Source organism: Scleropages formosus, chromosome 11 (assembly GCF_900964775.1).
Source record: "Scleropages formosus chromosome 11, fSclFor1.1, whole genome shotgun sequence".
In the NCBI taxonomy this organism is placed as follows: domain Eukaryota; kingdom Metazoa; phylum Chordata; class Actinopteri; order Osteoglossiformes; family Osteoglossidae; genus Scleropages; species Scleropages formosus.
The window spans coordinates 78,894-106,119 of NC_041816.1; the positions used below are offsets into that span (position 1 = coordinate 78,894).

The 27,226-nt window shown below is 46.1% G+C and overlaps 1 protein-coding gene across 1 annotated transcript; it reads left to right on the top strand.

The window, feature by feature from the left end:
• On the top strand, positions 1-27,226 carry LOC108934537 (mothers against decapentaplegic homolog 6-like). The gene is made up of 4 exons (XM_029256532.1): positions 1-1,140; positions 6,682-6,738; positions 7,240-7,317; positions 26,281-27,226. Exons 1-4 carry the CDS (start codon positions 276-278, stop codon positions 26,820-26,822), a joined length of 1,542 nt encoding a protein of 513 aa, XP_029112365.1. The 5' UTR covers positions 1-275; the 3' UTR covers positions 26,823-27,226.

Here is a 27,226-nt window from a genome sequence, read left to right on the forward strand (position 1 = left end):
GTGGTTCCAGGGGAAAGGATTAAAAGGTTAGTGCGGCTCGGTGTCGATGCAGTGTTACACTTGGCATGCCGTTGCTGTTTAAATGCCACATATTGTTTCAGCTCCTCATCTAATGTGGCTGTTGCTGGGCCACACACACCCAGCGCGGGGCTGTGCAGGCACCGCACGGCGTGGAGCACACATTTATGTTGTGCGACGACCTTAAAACCGCTTGCGCTTCACACGGATCTGAAGAACAAGAATAAAAGCAGTCATCTGGATTTATAAATTGTCGTATGTTCAGGTCGAAACGCTCAGGTCTTGTGCGGCGACTCTGGAGAAGCCGTTTGGTTCCAGATAGACAGGGGGGCGATGGAGGCAGCAGGGGCAGCGAGGGGGGTCGCGACGAGGTGTGGGGCAGCAACCCGGAGAAGATCTCCAAAACGGAGCTCGGAGCGGTGACCCGCGGAGGATCGGGCGCCGGGGACCTTCCGGAGGCGCGCACCACCACCACCAGGGGGGCTTCCCCGGAGAGCGGTGGCGGCGGCGGCGGCGGCGGCTCGGGGGACGCCGTGGACCAGCATCATCATCATCATCATCATCATCATGATCATGGGGGTGCCATGTGCGTCCTGGAGGACGGGAGTCCCCGATCTCTGCCGGAGAACGAGTGCAGGACGGTGACGTGCTGCTTGTTCAAAGACCGCGAGCACTCGGACTCGACCAGGGCCAGAGAGCCCGCTCCGTGCCAGTTCACCCTCAGGAGCCCCGGGCACGCCGGCGCCCAGGACAGCGGTCCTCCCGGAGGACCGGCGGAGGCGAAGCCCCGCTCGGTGCTCGAGCAGGAACTCAAAACGGTCACCTACTCCTTTCTGAAAAGGCTAAAGGAGAAGCCGCTGGATAGCCTGCTGGAGGCCGTGGAGTCCAAGGGCGGGATGCCCAGTGGCTGCGTGATGGTGTCGCGGACGGAGGTGCGGCTGGGCGGCCACTCGGCGCCTCCGCAGCTGCTGCTCTGCAGGCTGTACCGCTGGGCCGACCTGCAGCACACGGCGCAGCTCAAGCCGCTGTGTGAGTGCCAGAGCTTCGGGGCCACGGACGGGGCCGCGGACGGAGCCACGGTGTGCTGCAACCCGTACCACTACAGCCGCCTGTGCGGGCCAGGTGAGTGCACCTGTGCGCGTGCGCCGCCGCCGCCGCCGCGCTCGTTCGCGGCGCGTCCTGCTCGACTCGCTGCATCTGCCTGCGCCTGTCGGTCGGTGGGCGTGCGGGTGATCATGAAGCTGTGTAGGGAGTACTGAACGTATAGTATACGGCATAGAATGCGTGTTGTCCGAATCTCCTGCCTGCTGCCCTGTGACCTTTGGTGCAGGTATTTTAAAATGTGCCGAAGTGATCTGTGAGTGTGAAGTAGTTGCACGCGGCATGATGCTGCTATCGTCGCATGATGATACACACACAGTGACAGTTAGTATTCCGGACCGAAGCTTTCGTTGACCGCAAAATCATCACGCATGCATCGAGTTACTGATTCATTCATTGTGTACTACTGCCTAGTCGGACGACTTTTAAATGAATAATAATAATAATTCCGCCGTGTCTTAGATGAACCTCGGTGTCGCGTTGGCTCTTCTTCTTAGTAGTTGATGTGAGCGCGCGGTGACGAGATGCACCTCTTGCGCGTGCCACCATGCAGCCATGGGACGTCGTTTGGGGGCGAACACGGCACAAAAAAAGCGCTATTAACTTGGTTATTGATTAAATCAATGTGCAAATCATGATATTTCATCGATTCAGGGTAAATTCAAGATGGAGAGCGCTCTACACTTGTTTTATGCCTTGCATGGATAAGGCCGGGTACATCATCATTCATGCTGCTGTAGAAATGATCCTAGCGCGGGGTTGAGATGAAACTCCGGCGTTTCCATGCCGCATCATGTATGGCTGCATCTCCCACCATGGCATGAGTCGATTCTGCACCTGAGCAGCGGTGCTGCGCGATCGATCCTGGACTAGTTCTGTTTTGTCCGATCGCGCTGCTCAGCTGTGCGCACTTCTTTCCACCGGCAGTAACTTGACTGTCGCCAGACCAACCCGTTATTTTCATTGTCAGAAAAGCCTTGCCGCGTGCCAAAGCGTCTCAAAAGACGTGCGGAGATTAATGAAAACGGTTAAGTTTATTGGTATGTGTGTCTTTTTCATGCGGCTAGCTGCTGCATAATTTTTGCAACAGCTAATCGTGTTCATTTTTGTTTATTTTGCAATAAAGTTAGATAAAATACATTTTTAATCGGAGAAACATTCTTTTTTGGAATCGTTAGTTACACGGTATTACAAGCACATGTTTGAAAGGAACAGTTATGTAGAATAAAGTAACCAACGACAGATGATGTTTGACGTAGCAGCGGATTTGAAATCGTTTTTAAGACAAACAAAGGGTTATACAGTATTTGGTATGGAAAAGTATATACTCGTTGGAATAATCATGTGTGATCAACACGGGTGAAGTTTATTTTCACCCGAGCGGATTTAAGTTCATTCCTCACAGATGGATGCAGTACTCTTTGTAAGCCAGGGCATCGCATCGCATCGCATCGCATCGCATCGCATCGCATCTGCGCAACAACAGAGCTGTCTGAACGGCCTTATCTGGCTGCGTCCGCAGCTTGTCCGCTCTCGGGCCTCATCGCTACAGTTAGCGCGCAAATCTGATTGCCCGCAACGTCCCGCTTGTCGCGCTCCGGAGCAGCAGAACCAGGCCAGGGCTGGACGAACGTGCGGAAGCTCGTGGTGCGCCGGTGCAAGCAGTGCAGCGCATTCCTCTCTGTGAGATGAGTGCATAAAACTTCCTTCGACATAAATGACTGATCCGCCACATCACATGTCATTAGCCAGGTGAACCACACAGAATCAACATTTCTGACCAGCATCAAGAATATTCTGTAATGTGCGCATGTAACTGTCTAGTTATTCTGTACTAAAAGAAGTAAAATTTATTTACAGGACATACACACGTACTATATAGCCATGGCATGTATGGATGTATGTGTACAACCTGTTCATAAAGTCTGCATGCCTGGTGACTTACAAAAAAAAGAAAACAACCTGATGCTTGGCATCTTTCTGATGTTTGTTTAATTTTCCACACTAGTAATGATCTTGGATAGAAGCTGCGAGTACTGTTTTCAGCAGCGAATGCTTTCGGTATCTGTACATAGTGGAAAAACGAGTGCTTGGAGGGCTCACTGGAAATGGAAAACAATCCATTTTGTGATGAAAAATACAGTGTTTTTGAACGTGTCTACATGAAAAGACAACTTGGTGTAAAAAATCAGATTTAATAATAATGAAGCTGAGGCCGTTTTCTCTTATGTCCTACTTAAAAGTGACATTAGTGTCGCAGGTATCAAAAGGTAGAGCACATGTAATGGCGATGCTGCTTGCGGGGAGTTTTGGCTGTGTGTAAAATGTTTGTGTTGAGCTGATGCTCCGCTCTCTAGTGACACATGAGACACACACCTACGCATGTGATATAACAGCACTGACCCTGACTGACAGGACATGAACCCTCCTGTGACCCCAGGTGCCCAGGACCAGACTCTTTGCTGTCTTTTTATTTTTTATTACTGGGAGCTCCTTGAGGAGACTAAAAGTTAAATATTTGTGTATATTCAGCAGAGCTCAAATTGTGTCACGCAGCTTTAAAAAGGTGTTAAAAATGCATGCTGGTGAGGCTTTATTCTGCTCTTTTTTTTAAAATTGAGTTTGTATGAGCTGCTGCATACTTTTACTTAGCCAGTGACTTAATGTATTATGTTATGGTACCCAAAGTCTGTTTTTTTTTTTTTTTTGAGGTTATTATGTCATTGTGCCACTGATGTACATTTCGTGGTTATATTACTCATTTCATGAGGTGTCCTGTTCTTAGCTGTGTGTAGTTTTCAGTGCTAAAACTGTTAATACTCATAAATTACTCTGTTGTTTGACACTTCCCCGTGGTAATTTAGTCTGGTTCTTTCTCTGTTTTACCTCAGTTACTTGCAATGTGCAGTCACCATACAACTTTAATGCAATCATCTGAAAGTATTTTTAATTAACTAAAACCTTAAATAAACCAATTACATGAGAGAGGACACTTTTTTGTGTTACTCCACCGAAATGTATGGGAAAGTATAATATTTTTTTGAATTCTTCTTGAGTGTTGGTGGTGCGTCAGGGTGTAATAATGAACACAATCTTGTTGCCGATGTAGTACATAGTGTTAATTTCATAAAGTACAAAGTGAGTTCATCAATCATGCACTATGAGCAGCTGTGGCCTTAATAGAAGAGGAACTTCCATCTCTCTCTCACATAGACACACACACAGAAAAGTACTAGCTTTTTTAATTTTCCATAAGTAGTGTTTTTTTTTTTTTATTATAACCATTTCATATGTAGTACAGCTGTGCACAGGTGATGGAGGGGAATACAGTGGTTAAATGTAGGCAGGCTTATTTCAAAAGACTGATGTCTCTTTTCAGGTCAAGAGCCGCGAAACTGTCACAACCAGACCTACTGAACCCGAGCAAATGTCATTTATTTATATTTTTGATTAATGCTGGATTTAAAGCTGTTACTTCTGACTTATTTTCTTTTTCCTCCCACTTGTTACTGTTTGAACAGGACTGTACAACAGTCATATGACATGCCACCAATTACAGACTGGTTTAGTTAAGAAAAGAAAATGTAAAAATATAGACAGCTTCAGAGATTCGTTGTTGTGCAAAAGGGTTAAAAGTAACAATTGGGACACAGCTGATTATGGCTCGAAGCAGAAACACAAACAAATTTAGTGGCGCGGCAGGTGAGCTCTCGCCATTTTCATACTCATCTCAAGTGTAATTGAAAATATCCAGAATAAAGCCAAAAATACCTTACACATGCTCACATATGCCCTGACTAAATGTGCAGTTTCTATTGTGCTGGCCAGATTTTTATCTTTTTTTTTTCCCCCGGAACACCATTGACTTAAAAATGACTTTACGCTGTGCAGAATTAACTGTTCTTTCACCTTCGACAGACTCAAGGAAAACACTGAAATGGTTAAGACTGACACACTCCTCTGCCTTTTTCTGTAGACCACCAAATCTCAAAAAGTAAATAAGGATTTAGCTGCACTCTGGGGGGGGGGGGGGGGGGGAACAGCTTAGATAGGCTAATAGAACATGGATTTAAATAGATTTGAAGTTTTTTTTTTCTTCTTCTTCTTCTTCTTCTTCTTCTTTTATTTGGGCAGGCATTATCCCTTTGAAATGAGATCAGTTTCGAGTTGCACTTTAAAAGGCCCTTTTCCTAAGGAGGTCCCCTCATGCTATTTAGGTGGAGGAGTGGTGATAATATACAGTTTGCATACTGCTGGCGCCAGGCTGCCGAGCGGCCTATCTGAGTGACTGGGCTCGCGGCCCGGCAATTACCGCCGCCGCTCTTAAAGGTCCCGCCACTCCCCCTCTCTTCAGCTTCTCCCTCACTCCATTACCCTTTTCTTCACTTCTGACTTTTAAACTTTCTCTGTCTCTGTGTGTGTTTTTATTTCATTTTTTTTAATCAAAATGCATAATTCAACACTTTACAGCTGTATAGGAATATTCCATTAGGATTTGACTAATTTCCCAATTTATATTTTTTGTTGATCTATGTGTTGTATAGCATAAATACTTTTGTTTGCAGAAACTTGGGCTACACTGTTGTGTGAGGAAATATACTGTAAGCACCATAATTTTGTTCTACGTTAGTGGATACACATAGGTTCTTAATGGGGGACTGAGGGAGGACAGTAAAGTAAAATGCCGAAACAAGTGCATACACAACCGATAGCATTTTCTGCTAATAAGCTGTTGATATTGCTAACCACATTTTAATGTGTTTTTTTTTTTTTTTTCTGAATTTGTTGTTCAGCTAACAATGATTTTAAAAATTAAGGCAATTGAGGGTTCATATCCTCTTTAAGCGAATGATGTGTAAAGGGTGTTTTTTATGGAGTTTCATTTAAGCATTGATTAAAAGCCTTTCCTTTTTCCACCTGTAAGAATATACAGGGATGTGTGTGTGTGTGTGTGTGTGTGTGTGTGTGTGTGTGTGTGTGTGTGTGTATATATATATATATATACACACACACATACAAAGAGAGTATTTTTAACATGCATCAGTATCTGAGTGATACGCCAGCTGATTGACTTTAATTTTTCCAATCCCCAGAGAAAGCAGAACATCTTTGCTTTGCAAATATGAGCAAAGACCACAAGCTGTGTTCATTCATGTTCAATATACAGTATGTGCATGTGTATATATGCGACAGGTGAAAAACGTTATTAAAAAGGAAATAAATGAAGAAGCAAGTTCTCCTGTTGCCATGATTGTGTTAATTCTCTATGGTAAATTTCTGAGCTCTTCAGCTTAAATATTCATATTCGTATGAATACACAGTAAATTTGGGTAAAGATGCACTGAGCCTCTTGAAGGATCCAAGAAGTGGCTGCCAAACAGCTAACAAATGATACGCACAATTCCATCACTACCCTTAAATTATCGTACCATGTATTTAAGTTTATGCTTTGAAATTCCACAATCATTTCATACGCAACATAAATGGATGGTGGTTTTTGAGTAAGGCTTTCAGACACACGGTGTAGCCATGAGGTTGTAACACAGGTGTTCTCTATTGCAGAGTCACCTCCACCTCCTTACTCAAGACTTTCCCCCACTGAAGAACTCAAGCCACTGGGTAAGTGACCCTCAAGACACAGAGCACCGCCTCCTCCTCTTCATCCAGGCTAGACGTTCTGATGAACAGGTCTCATTTGGAGCAGCCCGTCGCCACAGTCACATCAAATTGTAGTTTTTGAGATGTTGGAATGGCTCAGCGTGCAGCATATAAATGGAAAAACATCTCCCATTTTTGAGTCCTGCTGAGACAAAACTCTCAGACTGAGATTTCTTTTTTTTTTTTTTTGGCTTTCTTCAGGGGTGATGGGTTAGACAAAGCGGACCAGATTTTTCTCCACTTTATTAATAACACCACTGTAATACAGGTGCTCCACAGTAAGACTGCTGAAGGTAAAATGCCTCAGACAAACTTGGTGCATAGAGAGCTTAAGTGCTTCTGATGCAGAGAGAACAGGGAAATACAGGTGTGCCCTAACACATCTGCGGTAAGAGTAGGGCTGAGCCCAAGCCTGTTAACCTTTGCTGTGCAGTAACTTCTTGTTTACCCTTCTTCCTGCAGATCTGTCAGATTCAACGTTGTCTTACACTGAAACGGAGGCTGCCAGCTCCCCCAACACCAGCCCAGGGGACTTCTCAGGTGAGAGGGTCAGTGGGCGGCGCAGAGCTGGGCCTGCCGGAGCCCATCGGTGGACTCCGTAGGGCTTTGTCGTGCAGAGTCTACTCCTGGTGCCAGGCGCTGACACCAATCCTACAATCAACGCTACAGTCAGAAAGTAACAGTAATCAGTGTGTAAATAAAAATGCCCTTTTGCGCCGCGTGCGCGTGCGTTTTTTAGAGTGCCGGTAATGGTGATTCATGCATCCAGCGTTCTCTGAAAGAACTCCTGCCAAGCTGGTATGTCGTAGAGGGCAGTGCCCGCTCTCCGTGCTGTTTGCTCGCGATTAATGTGGATAGCTTTTTGAAAGCCATGTAATGCCGCAAGCTGTCGTATGATTGTAGGAAGGTGCAAAGTGGAAACTGTGGTTGTCATCTGGTCTAGAGGTAATTGTGAAATCAAAGTGGTGCGCAAGCAGTGGAAGGAAATTTTTTTTTTTTTTTTTTTGGGACCAACTGGCAACTGAACTGGGTTTAAATTGTTTTGCATGGTTACTATGGTGATATGCTGTTAAACCCCTAAGTGGTAAATTCTGTCAGTGTGTTGTTTGAACTTAACCATATGTTTATATCAATATGTGCTGTAAAGTCAGGAGCTGTAAACCAACTCCGAGGGAGTTAAAACAACTCAGGTGGAGTTCATTTACGGAACGATATGAGCTCTAAGAACCGATTTAACTCCGGCAGTCTTAATTTACTGTTGGAGCATTTCACTCTTTCATATTGTTTCTTTATTTAAATGGTTAAATATCTACCTAATCTCATTTAGGATGTTTTATTCAATAAAGTGAATTTTAATTCAGTAAATTGAGTGTGCTATGCTATGTTTGGCGATGCCTAGCAGGAACGTCATTCATAGTTCATTACTTATTAGTTGCAGATAACTGCACATATGAATCCAGAAGTGATGTTGCACATTCAATGAATAACTGCATCACTTTAAGCTGCTTTGAAGGTACAGTAATCTGATGTACCCTGTGGAGGTACAGTGATCACTTTTTTCCTTCTTAGAAAAGAACAGTAAGATATGTACCATGGTCCTTCCTGCCATGCATCACCTGTCACACGGTGTTTTTGGATACGTTACTTTGTTTTTGTTTTATGTTGTGCTTTACCTCACCTGACTAAAGGCTGTTAAGATAAGTAGGTACCCTGGGAAATGGGCGTTTCGTTGCGATGAGCAGGGTCGTGCTGCTGCAGTGAGGGCACCGGGGTGCGTGCAATAGCCACAAAAATCGCTTTTCTCTCCTTGTTTTTGTTTCAGAAATATTTGAGTGGGATTTAACTGTAATAAGATGTACGTCCCCGCAGGCCCCCTGCCTCCCCCTTCGCATCGCTCCGTGCAGACGGCGTACAGCTCGGCTGCGCAAGGGGGCGGACCCAAGGGGGCGGGTCCAGGGGAACTTGGCCGCTCTTGTGAATGGAGCGGCCCGGAAAAAGAAATGGCCTTTGTTTATGAGTTTCATATACGCGCAGGGTCACGGCGATGTTAGCGTGAACTCTCAGCCTCGGATCGCGGAGCCGCGTCCGAACTCTCAAGCATGCGGCAAAGCCCGAGTGGTTGCCAGTCCCAGTCGTGAACATCTAAGGAGGAGGAGGAGGAGGAGGAGAAAAAAAGCCCTTCCTACCTTTTTGTCCAATCCTCTTCCCTCCCCGCAACACATGTAGTGTCACCACACTGTTTACGGGCAACACGCCCTGGGTAAATACGAGAGGAGCTTGTCAGAGTGAAAAGTGGAGGATCGTGCCACAATTTCACCGAGAGGCTGTAACCGGAGGAGGAGGAGCCAGTTTCCTCACATCCTGAGTCGCTGTAGTTTGATGCTGCGTCGTTTGCATGTCTTCGGTTATTTGTTTCTCGGACGAACACGTGGCTCTCTCGTTAGGGAAGGCGTTAAAGGCCTATAACAGCTAACGCCTTTGTGTTACATTTTAAATATCTGCAATTAAGTTGTTCGGTCCAGATTGTGTGGTTGCATTCCGTCAGAGACAAACGATTTTTCGTAGCTTCTCCAGAGTAAGAAAATGCGTCAGTAAGTGAAGACCCTCACTCTTAACCGAGCAATGCTCAAGTTTAGTAAGAAGGATGTTAATTAACCTTTGTCTTTTCGGAAGTCCTGACTTTGGGCAACATGTTTGCTGAAGTTACCTGACTAAGCAGGTTATGCTGGTTGGTGAAAAATCCCCCTAAGAATTTTTCTTTTTCTTCTTCTTTTCATGAGCTCCCTTCAAAATGCGTGTGTCAGGTTTTCTCTGAGTGCGGTGGCGGTCAACGGACTAACGTACTGAGCGCTGCCGATGTGTCGCTCGGCTCCGTGAGCACGTTCGCGCCTCGCTCGTCAGCCATCTGGATAACGTGGTCATCGTTTAATAGTGCACTGAGCCCAAAGTGCGCAACGCAGAAAGAACCGGGGAGGTGGAGTCCGCACGCCCCTCCGTATCTACCCCGTGCCCCCACCCTCTGCCCTTGGCTTGGTTAAGTGCTTGGAAAGAAAAGATCAATTTAATGGGAGTCGTATGTGTGGTCTCCCCGCCCCCATTCAGGAACTAGTTAAGCTCTTAAAAGCAAGGCTAGGGGGCATGTGGGGGTTAGCCAAATGTGCAGCCCTGGATAGCAGCCCTGAGCTACAGTAATACCCTGGTCTGAACATTCCTCTTCTCCCTGTTGAACAATGGCTGGAGTTTCAAACCAGTTTGTTTTCTCGATGAGGCCATTCATTTTCTTTATGGAACACTGCAACATTCGCAGCACAGGAAGTTCCAGCGCTCGAGTTTAGAACAAATATGATTTTGTGCACGCCGCTGTTGCAAATCTCAGTATTTTCATAATATTCGGAAGCAACTTTTCATTGGTTAAAAGTTAACATCTACTTGTGGCAATGGTTGGATGCTTTACGGAAGGAAACAAGTGACTCTGCGGATGATCTTTCCGTGAACCTGTAACATGGTAATTCGGGAGGAGTGAGCTCAGCACGACAAGACTCTTCCTTGGGTACCTTTTTAGAAATTTTGATTCGCTGCAGTTGCATGCGTGTTCTCCATTTCAGGTTTAAGTTTACTTCAGCATTTATGTGTATTCATTTAGCACACACATTTCTCCAAAGTAGCACACAACTCCGAGAGAAGTGTATTTCAGAAACAGACAGAGATGTATAGATGGAGACGCAGGATTCTCAAAGTACGATCAATGAGTCCGGTACCACTATTTAAACAGTGCACGTTACACCAGTACCTCCATCAAGAATTTATTTTGAGCGGATAATGTAATGCTAGTTTATGGAGGGGGGGCTCGGCGATGTGGCGGGTCTGGGGTTCGAGCCCTGCTTGGAGTGCCTTGTGGTGTCTTGTCCTGGGTGTGTCCCCTCCCCCTTTGGCCTTGCACCCTGTGTTCCCGGGTTAGACTCCGGTTCGCCATGACCCCGCTCGGGACAAGCGCTTGTAGACATTTGTTGGTTGGTAGTTTATTGAGTAAATGGTTTACATTTAGGGGGTGCGGTGGCGCAGTGGGTTGAACCACAGTCCTGCTCTCCGGTGGGTCTGGGGTTCGAGTCCCGCTTGGGGTGCCTTGCGGCGGACTGGCGTCCCGTCCTGGGTGTGTCCCCTTCCCCCTCCGGCCTTACGCCCTGTGTTACCGGGTAGGCTCCGGTTCCCCGTGACCCTGTACGGGACAAGCGGTTCTGAAAATGTGTGTGTGTGTGTGGTTTACATTTATTCATTTAGCAGATGCTTTTCTCCAAAGCGATGCGCATCTCGGAGAAATACAATTTGTGCATTACATTAGGAGAAAGAGACATAGTTGCAGACATGTGATTCTTAAGTAAATTTAGTTTGTTTCTTTTCACTATATGCACCGATGTTCATTGCACGAGTAGGTGCATAAAACTCAGGATAGATGATTCCTGATCAAATTTCTACTTTTTTTTTTTTTTTTTAAGTACACAAACATTTTCGTACAATACAGGAGTACTGGCTGTGTAAAGGCTAAAATAGTTCAGGAGAGAGGTGGATCTGAAGGAGATATGTTTGAGACCCTTCTCTGTTGAAATGTATTCAGCAGTTCTAAGGGACAAAGGGAGATAATTTCACTTAAATCAGTGATATTCAGTATGCATTTGAGATATTGGCTAGCTCAGCCCCAAATATGGGGTACGTCAGTGATTGCTCTAATCGCTTTGCAGTCGAGATCTGAGTTCAAGTCATCGTTTTTATAGTAGTCTCTTGGCCCTGAATTACTCCAGTAAGAATGACCTCGCTGTATGAAAGGCCAGATGATAGTTTGTAAGTGCCTTAGTTCACATACTGAGCATTGTAAGCTGGTCAAATAAATTAATAAATGTAAATATCTGAGTTAACGGACACTGGGTACAAAGTAGTGTTGGCAACAAATGCTTTGCTGCTTGTCTTCGATGCTCCTTTGATGCACCGAAATATCCAGTCATGATGACTTTGTACTTTGGTTTCTGAGCTCCTCTGCGACTCCATTCTGTCTCCAGGTTAAGACTTTTTTGACCCCTGACCTCAGTGGCAGGGGACTGGCATTCAGCTGATCTTTTGTTTTTCTGTAAACTGTTGCTGTGTGATTCAAGCTCGCAATTTCATATGAACAAGGGAAATGTGGAGTAGATTATCACAGGCACTGTGTATATATATATATATATAAGTGGTCTATTACGTGTGCGATTTAATTATAACATAGAATCTCAGTGGCTTAGAGAGAAATACAGTATAGGAAAGCACAGGGAGAAATAGCTGAAAGAGAGAATTGACACATGTATCACTTTTTACTGTTTTCATCTGATGAACTGCGTTATGTGGCTTTAATTCATGGTGACACTTCATTCCAGAAAGTTTGATGGCAATGAGGGGTGTGATGTAAGATGACTTGAAATAGCGAAGACCAAAACTCAGTCCAGCAACATCGTTGTCTTTATTTCTGCTCTTCTGAATGCGACGGCAAATCCTTTGACAACAAATGAAGTTTTGGTCTCATATGTTGATAAAACGATCTGCAAGGTTCTTGAACAGTGAGGAACAAGAGGTGTTACAAATTATACAAATCTTTTTCTTGGCCTTTCAGTGATTTTTAAATGGTGATTGTTTGTTTTATTGGTAGGGTTAACGATAATACTGCCCATTCATTCGGTAATTCTCACTTCGATTTGGTCTCTATCACGTTCTTGCACTTTTGTTTACTTTAAGAGAGAAATTTTCCAAGCTCGAGTAAAGGCGAGGAAAGGGTTCCAGAGTACGGGCTTTGCGGGAGCGCTCGTGGGCCATGGGTCAGGCTAGCGTGGACCAGTGTCGTAGAGAAGAGTGTCCAGAACCCACAGTCGAGTAGTAACACCACAGGGACCAAGTGGCTTTACATTCCATGGGGGAATATTTGTGGTTGCCATCAGTAAGGAGGGGTTGCACTCCTGGAGTTATTGTCATTTTTATCCTTAATCATTTAGGGCAATGGTGAACAGTGAGTTTAGAAGAATAGTGGAATCATGGGATCTAAATGTAAGAAATTAGGATTAACACCATTTGAAGTGAAAGTGATAGTGGGCATGTTTTGGTTTTTCACAGGCTTTTCAGACGTGCCTTCTTATAAGTTTGGTTTCCACAGAATATGTCCTTACCATTTACCAGCGATGTTGGGAATTGGACTTTGCTCCAAATGCTTAAAGGTAATTTGTCCTAGTGTTCTGTGCAAGAAGCAAAGGTCTTACAATCTCCAGCATTACCCCAGCCAGTATTTTTCTTCGGATGTGTCATACAGTGTTGGTAGGGTTAGTCACTTTTTTTTTCATTCTTTCCTTTCTGTCATGAGAAAGTTGGAAAGTTGGATACAAGTTATGAAAGTGTTGCCAAATGGAGAGGTTGAAATTAGGGTTCATTGACGGTGTTGTTCCGTTTTCTCCCCCCGTAGTAAGGGTGCCAGCAAGACTAAAGAGTTTATATCCATGGGTGATGTGCTACTTTTGCTGTTTTGGTGAGCAGTGTGCAGTCCTGGTGATGTGGTGGCAATCAGTCTAGTCTTTGTTTATTGTCAAGGTCTCGATGAATCTTATCTGTGCCTATTGAATTGACGCCTCTCTGCTTTGTTAGGGCTGCCATGTCAGTGGCAAGGGAGGTCCCTCGGTGAAAAGGATGAATCATGCAAACTCTGATGAGCCTTGCTCTCTTCCTCCCCCTCATCCCGCACACCAGCTTCAGCGCTGAAAAGTTGGGGTGGGGGCAGCTATAGAGCTACTTGATCCCATGAAAACCCATATCTGCGATCATCCAGCACACCTTTGTGTGCGAATCCACAGCCTAGGCACTTGGAGAGAACCATAATGGTAACATACGTGTGTCTCCGCAGGGTGCCATGAACACCCGGGCAAAACCGGCACAGGTCAGAATGTGCCCTGGCAAGGGTTCGCCTCCCAGTGTGTGCAAGAAAGTCGCAGTGCGTGGAACAATTATTCGATGTAATCAAAACATGTGAGTCTGTACTTGATTAGGACTGATTAGATTGCAGACATAGATTTTGAACAGGCTTAAAAGGCATGTGATTCTGGACCTGATTGTGACTGATTAGGTTGCATATAGACGTCTGAAAACAGCCATGCTGGAGTTCTAAAATATTACATAGGCTTATGGAAGGTCTTTTCATTTGTGCTTTGATGTTTGCATTCTTTCAGAAGTACACGAATACCTTACCTCAGGTCCCACCTGGTGCCTTGTTGCATCTCGGGTTACCTACTTAGCTCCATTGTTGTGTCTGTCAGTGTCTCTCTTAGAGGTACTTGATGAAATTCGATAGGAAATAAGATTGATTGACAACTATATCAGCGTTTGCAGTGGACCCCCCCCCCCCTTCCACCCCACCTCAGCCCATGTGAATCAAGTCTGGGGTTTGTGCCTACTGATCTCCACATGCAGCCTGGCATGTGGTCTCGAGTTTCCACAGCCTCAAGTTTCCAGCACAGCCCACTGCTTGCCCAGCCATGCTCCCAGTGGGGCGCCCGCTGCACTAGGATACAGGATATGGAAATAATGTGACTCGAATACTTCCTCCCTGCCTCCAAAAATCAGGTTTTGTGGATTGTTTACTTTAGTAGAACGAGGTCTCGACCAAACATCCTGTTTTAAAAAACGTGCTACGTTTTTTTTTTTTTCTTTCTTTTTTTCCTTTTTGTTCTTCAAGGTGGCGCTAGGTTGTGAATCGCCCTCTTTCATAGTGAACAGAGACCAGGGAATCCAGCAGACTGGCATTTGAGGCTGGACCCCCTGCCCCCCACCCTGGACTGCTAATTGTGTCCAGTCAGAGTGAAAAGGGGCTGCACGCATCCCTTCGCTGGCACCGTGACAGATTGCCATGAGGCTCACCCCCCTCCCCCCGCGCTTTGCAAGGCGCACAGGGCTTCCTGGTGGACGGTGTCGTGACTCCTGTCTTGCACTAGGAGGAACACTTCCTATTCTCTTTACATAATGCATGGACAAAAGAGACCCAGATGTTTGAGCTGAACTTGTGAAGTTGATTTTGTCACAGCGAGCAACTGCGTGTGTTTGCATGTGCGTGTCTGTTTACGTGTCTGTCTGTGTTAGATGAGCCAGATTAGTCAGTGACTGAGTGTGTTTATGTGTGTGTCAATGAGCCACATTATAGTCTCTTGTTTTCTCGTTTGGCAGCATGAGCTTTATAAGGCTGTCAAGATTTTTGGCTTCAATAAGACTACATCAAGTCACTGTGGTGGCAAAATTCAGTCTCCGTAAGGGTTTCCAGTAACGTGTGGCACTTTGAGAAAAGATTCCCTGTGTGTTTGAGTCATCGTTTGCCCTTTACTGGGGTTATTTTGCAGTTTGGATGACAGGTGGGTTCTAACCAATGTGTTTATGACACTACTGGAGTGCATTGTTGGAATCCAGGGCTCTGTGTCTATGGGATCTGACTCTACCCACCTTATTGTTGGCTTTGATCATCACTGAAATGTCTTGACTGTGAAACCCTTTGGGCACCCTGGCTTCCTCAGTGCGTCTAATGTGTGAGGGCTGACCTAACTGGAGCAGCAGAACTTCAAGGGATTGAATGATCTCTCCAGTGCAGCCTGTGATTTATGTCCAAAATGATCATTGACTGGAAACTTAGTGCGCCGCTGTTTCTATTCACTGCCTGCCAAGGTAGCTTTAGTCTTGATGAGGCAGTACGACCTTTACCTGGGGAACAAAAACCCTCCTAATCTCTGGAGTCTAAAGAAAGCATCAACACTGCACTAAAGTCAACAGAGTCTACGCTGTAAAGACTTGTGTTTGTGTGTAACTGCCTGGCAGCTGCTGATGCTGCTGTTCACGTTTGACATCAGCAGGGTTCCCTTGTTTTGTAATGTTTTTATTCCCCTCTATCTGTGTTTGTTTTGATAGAGAATCGCACTAAGTGTACATATGGAATGTAATTCTAGGGTTCTAGGATAGCTAAAAAGATGGTCGAACTCTACTTTACGGTCTACACAGCTCGTATTTAACTTTTTTTTTTTCCTGAGAAATGTAAAATCTTCTGATAACCCTGTTTTCCCATACATAACATCTGATGCGGCTAGGTGCCTATCATGGAATAGAAGTGAGAGAACCAGGTGGCTACGACCATTTACGCTTACTTCATTTAGCTCACTCTTTTCTCCAACTTACACTGTTAAGCCATTTACAGTTATTTACCCATTTATACCGCTGGATAATTTTCACTGGAACAATTTAGGGTAAGTACCTTGCTCAAGGGTACTACAGCTGGAGGTGGGATTAAAACCTGCAACCATTGCATCCAAAGGAGCAGCTCTCCCTGCCAAAATGCGATTTGCCATAGGATAGCATGGTGTCTGGTGTTTTAAATGCCAGGAAACTCGGGGCCATGAGATGTCAGCGAGTCCTCTTCAGTACTGTGTGCAAATAGTTAATATGGGGGCATGTTGTTTTCCACATCATTTCATAAACGATGTGAGTGGGGTCAGCCTACAGGGCTGCGCTGGAAGGGCTGATGGTCCCCAAATGATTCCGAGCCCTGCCGTCCACACTCTGTACTCACAGGGTAGCGCTCCTTGCCTCCAATAGCACCATTCATTCAGTGCTGGCCGCGGGGTTACAGTAACAAATAAAGGGCGAGAAATGCCATTAAAAATGTATGGAATGTCCAACTGTTGGTTTAGCGCTTTAACATGCCTCCTCTGAAGGTCATGGGAGGAAACAATGCACCGTTTGAGCTTGCCACCTTAGTGTACTTGCGGCATGGGTCCTAGGGGGCAGGAGTATGGACGTGCAAGAGGTGCCAGTTATTGCCATCTTCTTTTACACTCTTATAAATGTAGAAAAAGGTCCTCCCTGTCTGCTCATAATTCGCACCTGTACCACAATTGCTTTTTCATTTTTCTTTTTTAATACGTCCTTCCAGGACAGACATGGCCAGTTGCACTTGAACATGTAGCAGGCAATATATATCAAAATCTTAGTGATAAAAACATTTTTTGCTTCCCCAGCAGCAGCTTGTGCCAATGTGTCACCATGTGAAACAACATGCTGAGAGCCAAATTTGTCATACATGGACTTCCTAGCAGCCACGTTTTTAACATATCATCTTTGCACGTCTTATGTTTAATTCCTTTGTCCTTGCGTTTTGCTAATGGAACACGTGGGATTTTGGGCTGTATCCCAATTTTGTCATCGGGATGTTCTAGCAAGTTGCAATTATGCCATTCGGTGTTCGGAGAGGGAAAGGATGGTGTAACACCCATGTTCACAGGTCCACAACTCATAGGCCTGAGAAGATGAGGTTGCACATAGAGGCCTGTTGAATTACATGCGGTGGCTTCCATTAAGTTCCATAAGTTGCATAAGGTGTCAATGCATCGAGCATCGTGGTCTGGCACCGCTGCTGTAACGGTACTGCTCTTTGATTTTAGGCCCCTGCTCTGAGCCGTTTTCTCTCAACATTTTGTGGAAACTGATTTAAATTTATTTTCAGTTGCTGGAGAGTAGAGCATTTCATGTTTCTTTTCTGACACTGTCGTGTGATCAGATTGACGTAAAATTTTTTAAGATGTAAATAGTTAAGATTCTGGGTTTTTTTTTTTTTTTTTTTTCCCCTCTTCCCCCCCCCGATCTACAAGAAGCACTTTGTGGACTGTTGAGAGCATTTGCATGAATCCAAAACATCACCACTCTTTCCAGAGTTTGGGCTTTTTTGGCTGAAAACTCAATTACATGTGACAATGGAGAGTTTGTAATGTAGTTCAGAGGACCCCACTATTTGGAGTTGGGACATGATGTCTCAGAAGTACCTCGGCAATTACTGAGAGCTGTCATCTGCTGACCAAGAATGGTGATCCTCTGTTGGTATGTCATATTGCCATAATACATTTATTTCCGTGTATGTGTGCGTGCATTTGTGTGCGCACATGAGCAAGCGTGTTTGTTTCTCTGGTTTATGCAGCGGAGTCCGTGCAGTCAGCCTGTCGCATTTTAAAATAAGGTTTAAATTATAGGACTGGCTGTGGCTTTCCCTCTTTCCTTCAGAGTTTTTGCCAGCTTGCAATTTGCTTAATGAAATCCTGCCATTTCGTTTAACTTAAAGATTCTTTGCAGATGTTGACAGGGAATGGCTTTATAAATTATTGGAAATTTTTGCTCTTGCATTTTTTATGAAGATCATAAAGAACAGAGTCATTTGAGAAGAAAGCAGCTCCGCTTTGTTTTGAGGAAGTATTAACTCTCGTCTGCGAGGTAGTGTGGCTTACATTGTGCGGCATGTAGCGGTGCAAATCAAAGCGCTCGGAAAACACGACACTTGCTGAGTTACGTATCGCTGACACTATCCATTTTGCTCACTTTCCCTCACTCGAAGGCCGAGTGAGCAGGGGAGCGGCGGCGGAGGCAAGGGAAGTGGGCCGATAAAGCAGGTAACTCAATGGAAGGCTTTGAGTTCAGTAAATTGCTTCACACTAAACTGTAGTTGCACTGACAAAATTCAGGATTTGTTTAATATTCCCCATTGAACGTGTCCAGTAATGGATTGCTGTCCTCAGGTAAACAGGCTGATCGTTATCCATTTGGAACGGTGCCCTTCTAGCTTGCCTTAGTGGGACAAGGTTTTCTCTAAACGCCCCCAGGTTGCTCATATAATCCGGCCCAATTCGGAGGTAAACATCTCATCTGCAACAGCAGAACCCCTTTAACGCAGTGCAGCCACAGACACTAAGGACAGCAGACGTGCCAAAAGTGTCATCAGCAGCACTCCACCCGGATGTGGAGCTTGTGTCACTCTGGAGACCTCGCCAGCCCCGCCAGCTCCTCCAGCTCTTCCAGCTCTTCCAGCTCCTCCACCACCCTCCCGCAAGTGTCTTCTCGGCCACCTCCTGAAATCTGAAAGCGTAAAGCCAAATTTGAAAGCTTGGAGGCTGTTTGGGCTTTTAGGCTGTTTTTTGTACACTAAGCTGCTTACAATGATTTTCCCATGTAGACAGCTGCGTAATTTCTGCTGTAGCAGTTGAGAGTAAGTCCCTTTATCAAGGGTGCTACAGTGGGGGTGGCTATTTGAACCCAACTTCCTCAAACACAAGGCGATGGCTTTAAACACTATACCACCTGCTACCAAATTTATATTTCCTTCCTCCTTTTGCTTGTATATACCTACTGTCCTTAAAATTACACATTTATATATCACTTTTATGAGACCGCTGCATTTCTGTTGATGCGGCTGATGTTACAAGGGCTTGAAGAGCACATGTGTTTATAGACCCCCAGTGCGATAAGTAGAAGGATGAAGCGGAGAACGGGAAGGCGAAGCGGAGAAGAACGAGCAGTAATCGGCTCAGTGGTGACTCACTGTTATCGGCCTTTCCGAAGGGATCAAGTCGTAAAGAACTGTACACCCCTCTAACAAACATTGCACTCCGCTGCTCGTTGGGAACCGCACACTGCTCCTTTCGGATGGTTCTGGTTAGTGAAGAAGCTGTTGTGCTTTTACGCCTTCCGTTGAATTATGGGCTCCTTTAACCATCTGCAATACCTACTTTGGCGAAATCGTTATTGGGAGAGTCATCGAAACCGCAGTCGGATCTTTTTCTCTAAACGGCTTCTGCCGGTCCCAGTCATCGCAGCCGGTAGCCTTGCGTACCCTTTCCACACGCGCTCGCAAACACGCAAACGTCCAGCCGAAACCGTGCAGAGTGTGTTACGCTGCTTTGCTTTCAGACGGGGCTGTTGAAACAGGAAGAGACAATTCCAAAAAAATCCATATATATAAACAGGCGGCAAGGGCCCCAGTGTGTACGTCTGGCTGATAAAGCAGTCTTTGATGGCAGAGATAGCTGAGACGCCAACCTAAATGTGGCCTGTTAGTCAGTTGTAAGTTGCCCTGTAATGATAGTTGTCTCAAAAGAATGGAGCCTGTACCATGTGGGGGGCGGTCGGTGTCTTTTGTTTTCTTTCTAAAGCTGACAAACCTTAATTCCGCTAAACATCTTCTTCCATGGGTGTAGGGAGCGGAACGGTCAAGTTTGCCGAAGTGATGTTGGCGGGGGCGGGGGTGGACGACGACCCAGAATCCTATCCCCCCCTGGCCTTCCTACGCGAACCTACACATTCCCGCCCCCTCCCCGTCAGCTCAGTGGTAGAGTCTAATAGCTGGACGGGAATCTAATCCTTGGCACAGGATGAGAGAGACAGACGCTCTCTTCCCTCCCTCCCTCCCTCCCTCCCTCGCTCGTTCTCTCTCTCGCTCTCTTTCTCCCTCCCTCTCTCCCTCCTCTGCTGTGCAAGTTAAATTCTGGCAAGGGTGTTTCTAGAGGCTTTAAAAAAAAAAAAAAACTTGAGCATTCCTCAGATTGGAAAAAGATGAAAAATAAAATGCACGACAGATTTGGTGGCAAGAGGCCTCGGGGGAAGCGGTGTGTTTGCGGAGGCTCCGTGACAGATTCCCGTCCTTCTCCCTGTAAGGCTGCGCCGCCGTCCCTGCCCTCAGGCTGTACTTTTTCTCTTTCTCCTCCTTTTCTTTTCCTCCTTTTGCATTGCTTTTAAAGGCATTACGGGATAATAGCTGAAGATTGCCATTGAAACTTCCAGGCTTCTTAAGTAGTAATTACTTGGGCTCATCTTAGCTGCTGAGTGACTGCCAGAGAGAGACTGGGTGAGGGCTCTGCTCTTTCTCTTAGTGGGTGTTGGTGTGTACAGGCCTTTTTTTCTTTCTTTTTGGCCAATTCGGAGCTCAGCTAACTCCATAACCCCTCACACACGAACAGGAAATGTCTGAAGACGTGTACGTATTTAAAATCTTTTTTTTTCCTTCCCGATTCTGTGAGAGGAGGGAGTGAGCTTGACATGCATACTGTAAATATGAAGTGCGTATTTTGACTTGGTGTAGAGAGTTCTGTCCAAAACCAGGGGATGTCCTGTCCATTAAGGAAATGTGCCAAAAAAAAGTGCAGTTGCGGCTTTTGTCAGGATAACTAGGACTCGTTTGGCTTCGCACACCATTTATCTGCGCTCGAAGGTTTGCGCTGCCAGCCAGCCACGGGTATTTGGTGTGATCTTGCACGCCAGACTTTTTCCTTCTCCGTGAGAGTGTATGTTTGTCTTGGTTCTTGTGCTACATGCTGTGATCGGTATCTCCACACAACAACATCTGCACGTTTCTCACTCGGACCGGTTCTGCGCCGTAACGCTGCTGTCAAGGCTCAGCGGAATGAATTGCCTTGAAGTACTTGTACAGAAAAAACGAAGTGGGGATGAATCTGCTTAAGTCATGTATTTTTCTGCAAAATTGGAAAGGAACTACGTTTTACAATTTCAAACTTTTACAAGATGGAAGTGGAAAACCACTATGGCTGAGACACCTGGCTTTCATGTGCAAAGCAACAGGTTTTGTCTGTTCATCGTAAGGGCTGTTCTAAAAACAACTTCCAAATTTTGTGGGATAATCAGATTTCTTTATCTTTGCTTATCAAACCCTTGTTTTACATTGTCTGAAATGTGTGTTCGTCTTTAATGAAGAACTAAAACAGAAACGCATTAGACGGATTTCTGAGTGTTACAGGTATTGCGGACCCGAGAAAACAAGCATCTTATTGGATGTTGGGCAAAAGAGGGCGGGGATTAGTCCTGCTCCTCTCTTATTGGATGAGGATCAAAAAAAGAGGGTGGGGATTAGTCCTGTTCCTCTCTTATTGGATGAGGATAAAAAGAGGGCGGGGATTAGTCCTGTTCATCTTTTATTGGATGTTGGTATAAAGAGGGTGGGGTTTAGTCCTGCAACTCTTACTAGATGTAGGGGAAATGCGGGTGGAGATTAGTCCTGCTGCTCCCTTTGTTACTTGTCATCAACACTTATTTAGCAGATGCTGTTCCCCAAAATGACTTGAAGCATTAGATTTGTCTATGTCCTTACAATTATTTCCCACGCGCAGCGTTTACCCTATTTACACAGGGTCCTGATAGTAGGCGAGGCAGGGTAAATGCCTTGCTCAGAGGTACTAATGCAGGAACAGGTCTTTCACTTGTAAAGGGATGGCTCTAACCACTACACTACCCATTAGCACTTGTTGGATGTAGGGGTAGAAGGGGCGGGAATTATTTTTCTTGTGTCGGATTTGGGCATTTGTATCTTTCGGTGGGAGAGGAAGGAGTTGGTGGGAGTGTGGGGTGGAGTGGGGGTGTCGGAGAGACTGACACTAAGAGCAGATGGTTTTGAAAATATAATAACAAAAGCCACTTATCTAATGGGTAAACGGGGCTGTTAAAAGGTTGTTGGGTTAAACGAATGCAGAGCTGGGTAATTGTTCCCAGGTTGTTTTTCCTCCATCACCTCGCCCTCCCGAAACCTCATGGAGAAGTGGGAGAGAGAGGCAATATCGCTGGCTCTGCTCTTCCCCATCTGACAGCAAGCACCGCCTGGCGCGTATGCAAAATCAAGGAAAACTGGGAAATATTGCAGATATGCACCAACCGAATTTATTATAGCATTCTTATCGTAGGGGACTACTTAGTGTTTACCTGAAGCACTTTCCCAGGAATTAGCCAGAATTTCTACGCTTATGCTTTTGCCAGTGATGAAACAAAAGCAGCTGGATCTGTGTTTTCGGATGAAGTTGTGTCCTTCAGGAAGAGGAAACTAATAAGTGTTGAGGAAATAAACAGGAAGGTAAATAGATGAAGGAAGTACACAATGGACAGCAGATTAATGAACAGCAAGACTGGTAGACAGGGTAAGCTGCGTGGAGCTCCCTGCCGCCATGGAAAGGATGTAAACGGGGCTTGGGGGAAGTGCAGAAGGCAGCGAAATAATTTATTAAGGTGTTTCTAACGAGTTAGATTTTTCTACCTGCGTTTGCTTTGTGCCAGTTTATGTGCGTTAAAAAGACAAACACTCGCAGGCCTAGTGTGTGCACGTGTACAGACAGACACAGGAGAACGCATTTCATGCGCTCATAATTTTGCTTTGCCCAGAGCACATATTCTTCAAAACCTGTCCTGGACAGCATTCTGTGTGAAAAGAGACACACACAGGAAAAGGGCTTGCCTGTGGTAACCGCTTTGTCTTCGCTGAAGCCAAACATTAAACAAATTATTAACCTTTGCTCTTTGAACTGCTCTTTGAGTCCCAGAGAAATAATAGGCATTCCAGACTTTTCCCCTCTTCTTCTTCTGCTGCCTCTACATGAGCTTGCAAGGTGACCACAGGGCAGGAAGCGCCAAGCACGAAGCGCATCGGGAGCAGCGGAGCGTGAAATGTGGGGAGACCTCGGCTCCGACTCGCCGCTGCCCCGACCGCAGCCCCTTTCGTTGCTGGAGATCAAGAAAAGCAAAGGATGAGTTGGGGCTTATCACGCAAGCAAAAGATGGCCAGTGTAAGTGCTTGCATGGCTGATGAGCACAGATACAGACTCTAGTGGCCTCTTGGATTCAGGTTCTGCTGGTTCTCAACTTCCTTCAGGGTGGCAATAGAGCAGAATGGAGTGTCTTCCACTTTTGCTTCTCGTTGTACAGGTACTGACGAGGTGTTTGCGCCACAGATCTCCTGGCGCGTGAGATGATGCTCCGCCATTTCTCGGTGCCTTGCTGCTGTGGGGCTTAAATTTGTCCCAAGTTTTTGGACCAAAGCAGTGTACCTGGACGTTCATTAAAGGTCCAGGTGCCTCACGAGCAAACAAAATAAAGTTGCGTACATGGTTAAAAAGTTGGAGTGCGTTACTTTGATAGGTGGTAGTATCCGACATGCTGTGCTCACAACGTTATATCCTCGGGACCGCGTCTGTGGAGCCCTGGTGGGACTCGGCAAGGCAGGTGTCATCTGCTGAAGTTCGGATGCTGAATAGCAGGGCTGTCACTTTGCACTCGGACAATCGGAAGAGCCCAGGTTCGAATGCTGCGACTATAGTACTCTCGAGAAAGATGTTTACCCTCAGTTGCTCTAGCAAGAATGACCCAGTTGCATAAATGGCCATCTCATAATTTTAAGTCATTTTCAGAAAAGTTTCAGATAAATGAATAAACAATACGTAATAAAATAAAGTTCAGAGTTTCAAATCCTTTAATAAAGTAGCTTGTTTGTAAAATTGGTGAGTAGAAAATGGAGGGGCGATTCCCCCCCCCGACACGCCGACAATGGAGGCTTTTTAATAAACAGCGGTAGCTGGTTTTCCTGGGACTGTGGCTTTAAAAGTAAGCTGACTTTACTGTGCGTGAGCTGCTCTTGTTTTATTATAGACAATAGAGGGCTGTAATTATGCTGGAGTCAAATTCTTTGAGATGCCCTGAGTGGAGCACGTTTCCTTTGGTTGCGGAGCTGTAAAAGCAGCTTGCGGATTCGAGGAGCTGGAGGAATGGAATTCACTAATGGCGCTCCAGAGCTTTGAAGGAGAGGGGGCCACTTGGCCACTTTTTATACGGGGACCTGAGGAGGAAGCGCTCCTTCGAGCCGCATGCGGGCCGTGCCTCCGAGCTCCTGCTCCCTGTGACAGTCGCCCTAAACGTGGGCACTGGAGGACTCCTACTGTTTTTGTTTGCGTGTTGGAGTGTGTGTGTGTGTGTGCGTGTGCGTGTGCGTGTGCGTGTGCGCGAGACACCCTCTAACCATCTGCTTGTGCACTAGCGATCTGGACCAGCACTGAAGAGGGGGAAAAAAGGAGACTGAGAGCATTAAGAAGAGGGAAGTGGGCAGTTTTTAAGAAGTGTATCTGCATTGCTCCACCTTAAAGAAGGTTTGTTAATGGGGAGGGCAGTCATTAAGCCCAAAGAGGGCTGAGAATGAAAGGAATGGGGCCACAGGCCCGGGATTTAAATCCTCTGTGTCAATAGGCTCTCTGAAGCAAAATAATGGCATCACTCTGTGTGCGAGTTAATCGGAGCTGATAGCATGAAGGCAGGGGGGTCAGCGGGTCGCAGGCTTGTGCTAAGTTGTCAGGGAGCTGAATGCCGTCCCTCGGCCCGCGGCGGGGGGGGACGAGGTGGGGGCAGGGAAGACCCCCTGCCCGGCCTGCTCACCCAGCCCCCCCGCCCTGCCAGGAATGTGGGGGGAAGAGCAGGGTGTGCTGGAAGCAAGCGTGGTGCGTTTTTCCTTTTTAGGATTAATTTCTGCTTTGTTTTGTGATAAAGAATGTTTGAGTACCACAAACATATTTCTGCCAATTACTGATGACAATGAGCCCAAGCAGGGCGTAATTTGGTTCTCTTTGAAACGGCCCTCTTGCACAAGTGTGAGTTAGTTGAGCTGCTGAGTGTTAGTGTGTGTGTGTGTGTGTGTGTTCCACCGATGTACGGATCAGTGACCCAGTGTAAGTAGTGTATCGAGCAGTGTAAGTCACCGCGGTGAATAAGGTGTGTGGCTCGTAACGCTACAGAGAGAAAAGCGTCTGCTAAATAATTAAATGTAGTGTAATGCAATGTAACGAGTGCGTTTGTGTTTCGAGAACACAGAAACGGATCTAGGGGTCCGCACTAGGTCTTGCGCACGATGTCTTGGCTTTGCTGGAATATCATGTCGTGGTTACGCTTTGACTTTGACCGAATCTGTTTTCGATACATCCGATCTGCAGCGTGATAAATATTTGAATTCAGTTTAAACTGACTACAGCTGCTTTCTTTGAATGAACTTGTCCAGAGTAGGTGGCGTGTGCTGTGGTTTCCCCCCCTCCCATCCTTGGCCAGGTGCGTCGTCTCTTTGAGCAGGCAGACCTCTTTAATTAAAGCATCAGGGGCTGAGCTGCCTGTCGGAGGACTGCGCGGCTCGGAGGAGTTCGCGCTTGTCTCACCGACCTCAATTAGTTCTCATTAAGGAGCAGTGAAAAAATCTGCCCCTGCTCTACATTCCACCGCAAAGGTGCGAGTTTTTACGTCGCCAGCTCTTCTAAAAACCACGTTTGAAAAGCAAAGAAACTCTGCAAGTGTTTAAAGCAATTTGGAGCATTTCCTACGTTCAGTGATCTTACTGTGCTCTTCATCGACTCTTCCTGGCCCTTCGCCGTCGGTTTGAAACACCAGTCAGGAACGCCGTGAGGCTCTGCTGGTGCCGGCCGTAGTGGAACGAATTGGGCCCGTAAACATTTCTGATGAAAATGGAAGTGCTGGCTTGTGATGTATAAAGTCTGTGTTTAGGCACTGGAGCTGGAGCAAACTGCTCTGAAGCCTGGAGGCAACAGGAGAGTGCCATCTCCTCCAAGGCTCAGTCTATTAATATCTCGCTTGACTATTTATTCCAGGGTGCAGGATGGCGCTGCCAGTGTCTCGGGCATATTTATACGTTGCTTTAATTTCGATGCAGTGCCTACCCCTGTATTTATAGCGGGGACATGTGTTGCAGACGGCAAAAGGAGACCATTAATCCCTTTCAACTTAATCCTTCCTTTTAGCTGGGCTTTGTGCGACGTGCAAGCCTGAGTTTTGCTGGTGTTTTTGTTTGGCTGAACACATCTTACAGTATCCCTCTCCCCTTTGCAGATGTCAGCTCGTCGCCGGATGCCCTCAAGCAGAGCCACTGGTGCCACGTGGCCTACTGGGAGCACCGCACACGGGTGGGCCGCCTCTACGCAGTGTACAAGCACTCCGTCAGCATCTTCTACGATCTACCTCAAGGCACGGGCTTCTGTCTGGGTCAGCTGGGACCCGAGCGCCGTAGCAGCAGCGTCCAGCGCACGCGGGGCAAAATTGGCCGTGGCATCCTGCTGAGCAAGGAGGCGGACGGCGTGTGGGCTTATAACCGCAGCGAACACCCCATCTTCGTCAACTCCCCCACCCTGGACATTCCTAGCTGCAGGAGCCTGGTGGTGCGCAAGGTGATGCCCGGCTACTCCATCAAGGTGTTTGACTACGAGAGGTCGTGCCTGCTGCAGCACGCGGCCGACCCTGACTGCCTGGACGGGCCCTATGACCCCAACAGTGTGCGCATCAGCTTCGCCAAGGGCTGGGGCCCCTGCTACTCCAGGCAGTTCATCACCTCCTGCCCGTGCTGGCTGGAGATTCTGCTCAACAACCACAGATAACACACACCTGCGAATGGACAGCGCTTACCACAAACTATCCCAAATATCATCTACCTAGATTTAATATAAAGTTTTATATATTATATGAAATATATATTATACTTGTAAATACGGAGTCATTTTTACGATGTAATTATTTATGTATGGTGCAATGTGTATATGGAACAGAGGAAAACAAAAAGCAGAAAATGCACTTTGGCTTTTATATACGTATATATATATGTATATATACGTGTGTGTGTGTGTTTGTGTGTGTGTGTGTATGTGTGTATGTGTGTGTATACATATATTCACACACATACAGACTCTTTCAGTACCAATCTTTTGGAAAATTATACAGCAAAAATGAGAAACCTGATTTTGGTGTATGATTTTCATATTAATACCCAGACAAAAAGCTAACA

Coding starts and splice junctions, on each gene's coding strand:
- LOC108934537 (XM_029256532.1), top strand. CDS start 276: ATGTTCAGGTCGAAACGCTCAGGTCTTGTGCGGCGACTCTGGAGAAGC. Junction 1,141..6,681: donor CAGCCGCCTGTGCGGGCCAG/GTGAGTGCACCT, acceptor TCTCTATTGCAG/AGTCACCTCCACCTCCTTAC. Junction 7,318..26,280: donor CAGCCCAGGGGACTTCTCAG/GTGAGAGGGTCA, acceptor TCCCCTTTGCAG/ATGTCAGCTCGTCGCCGGAT.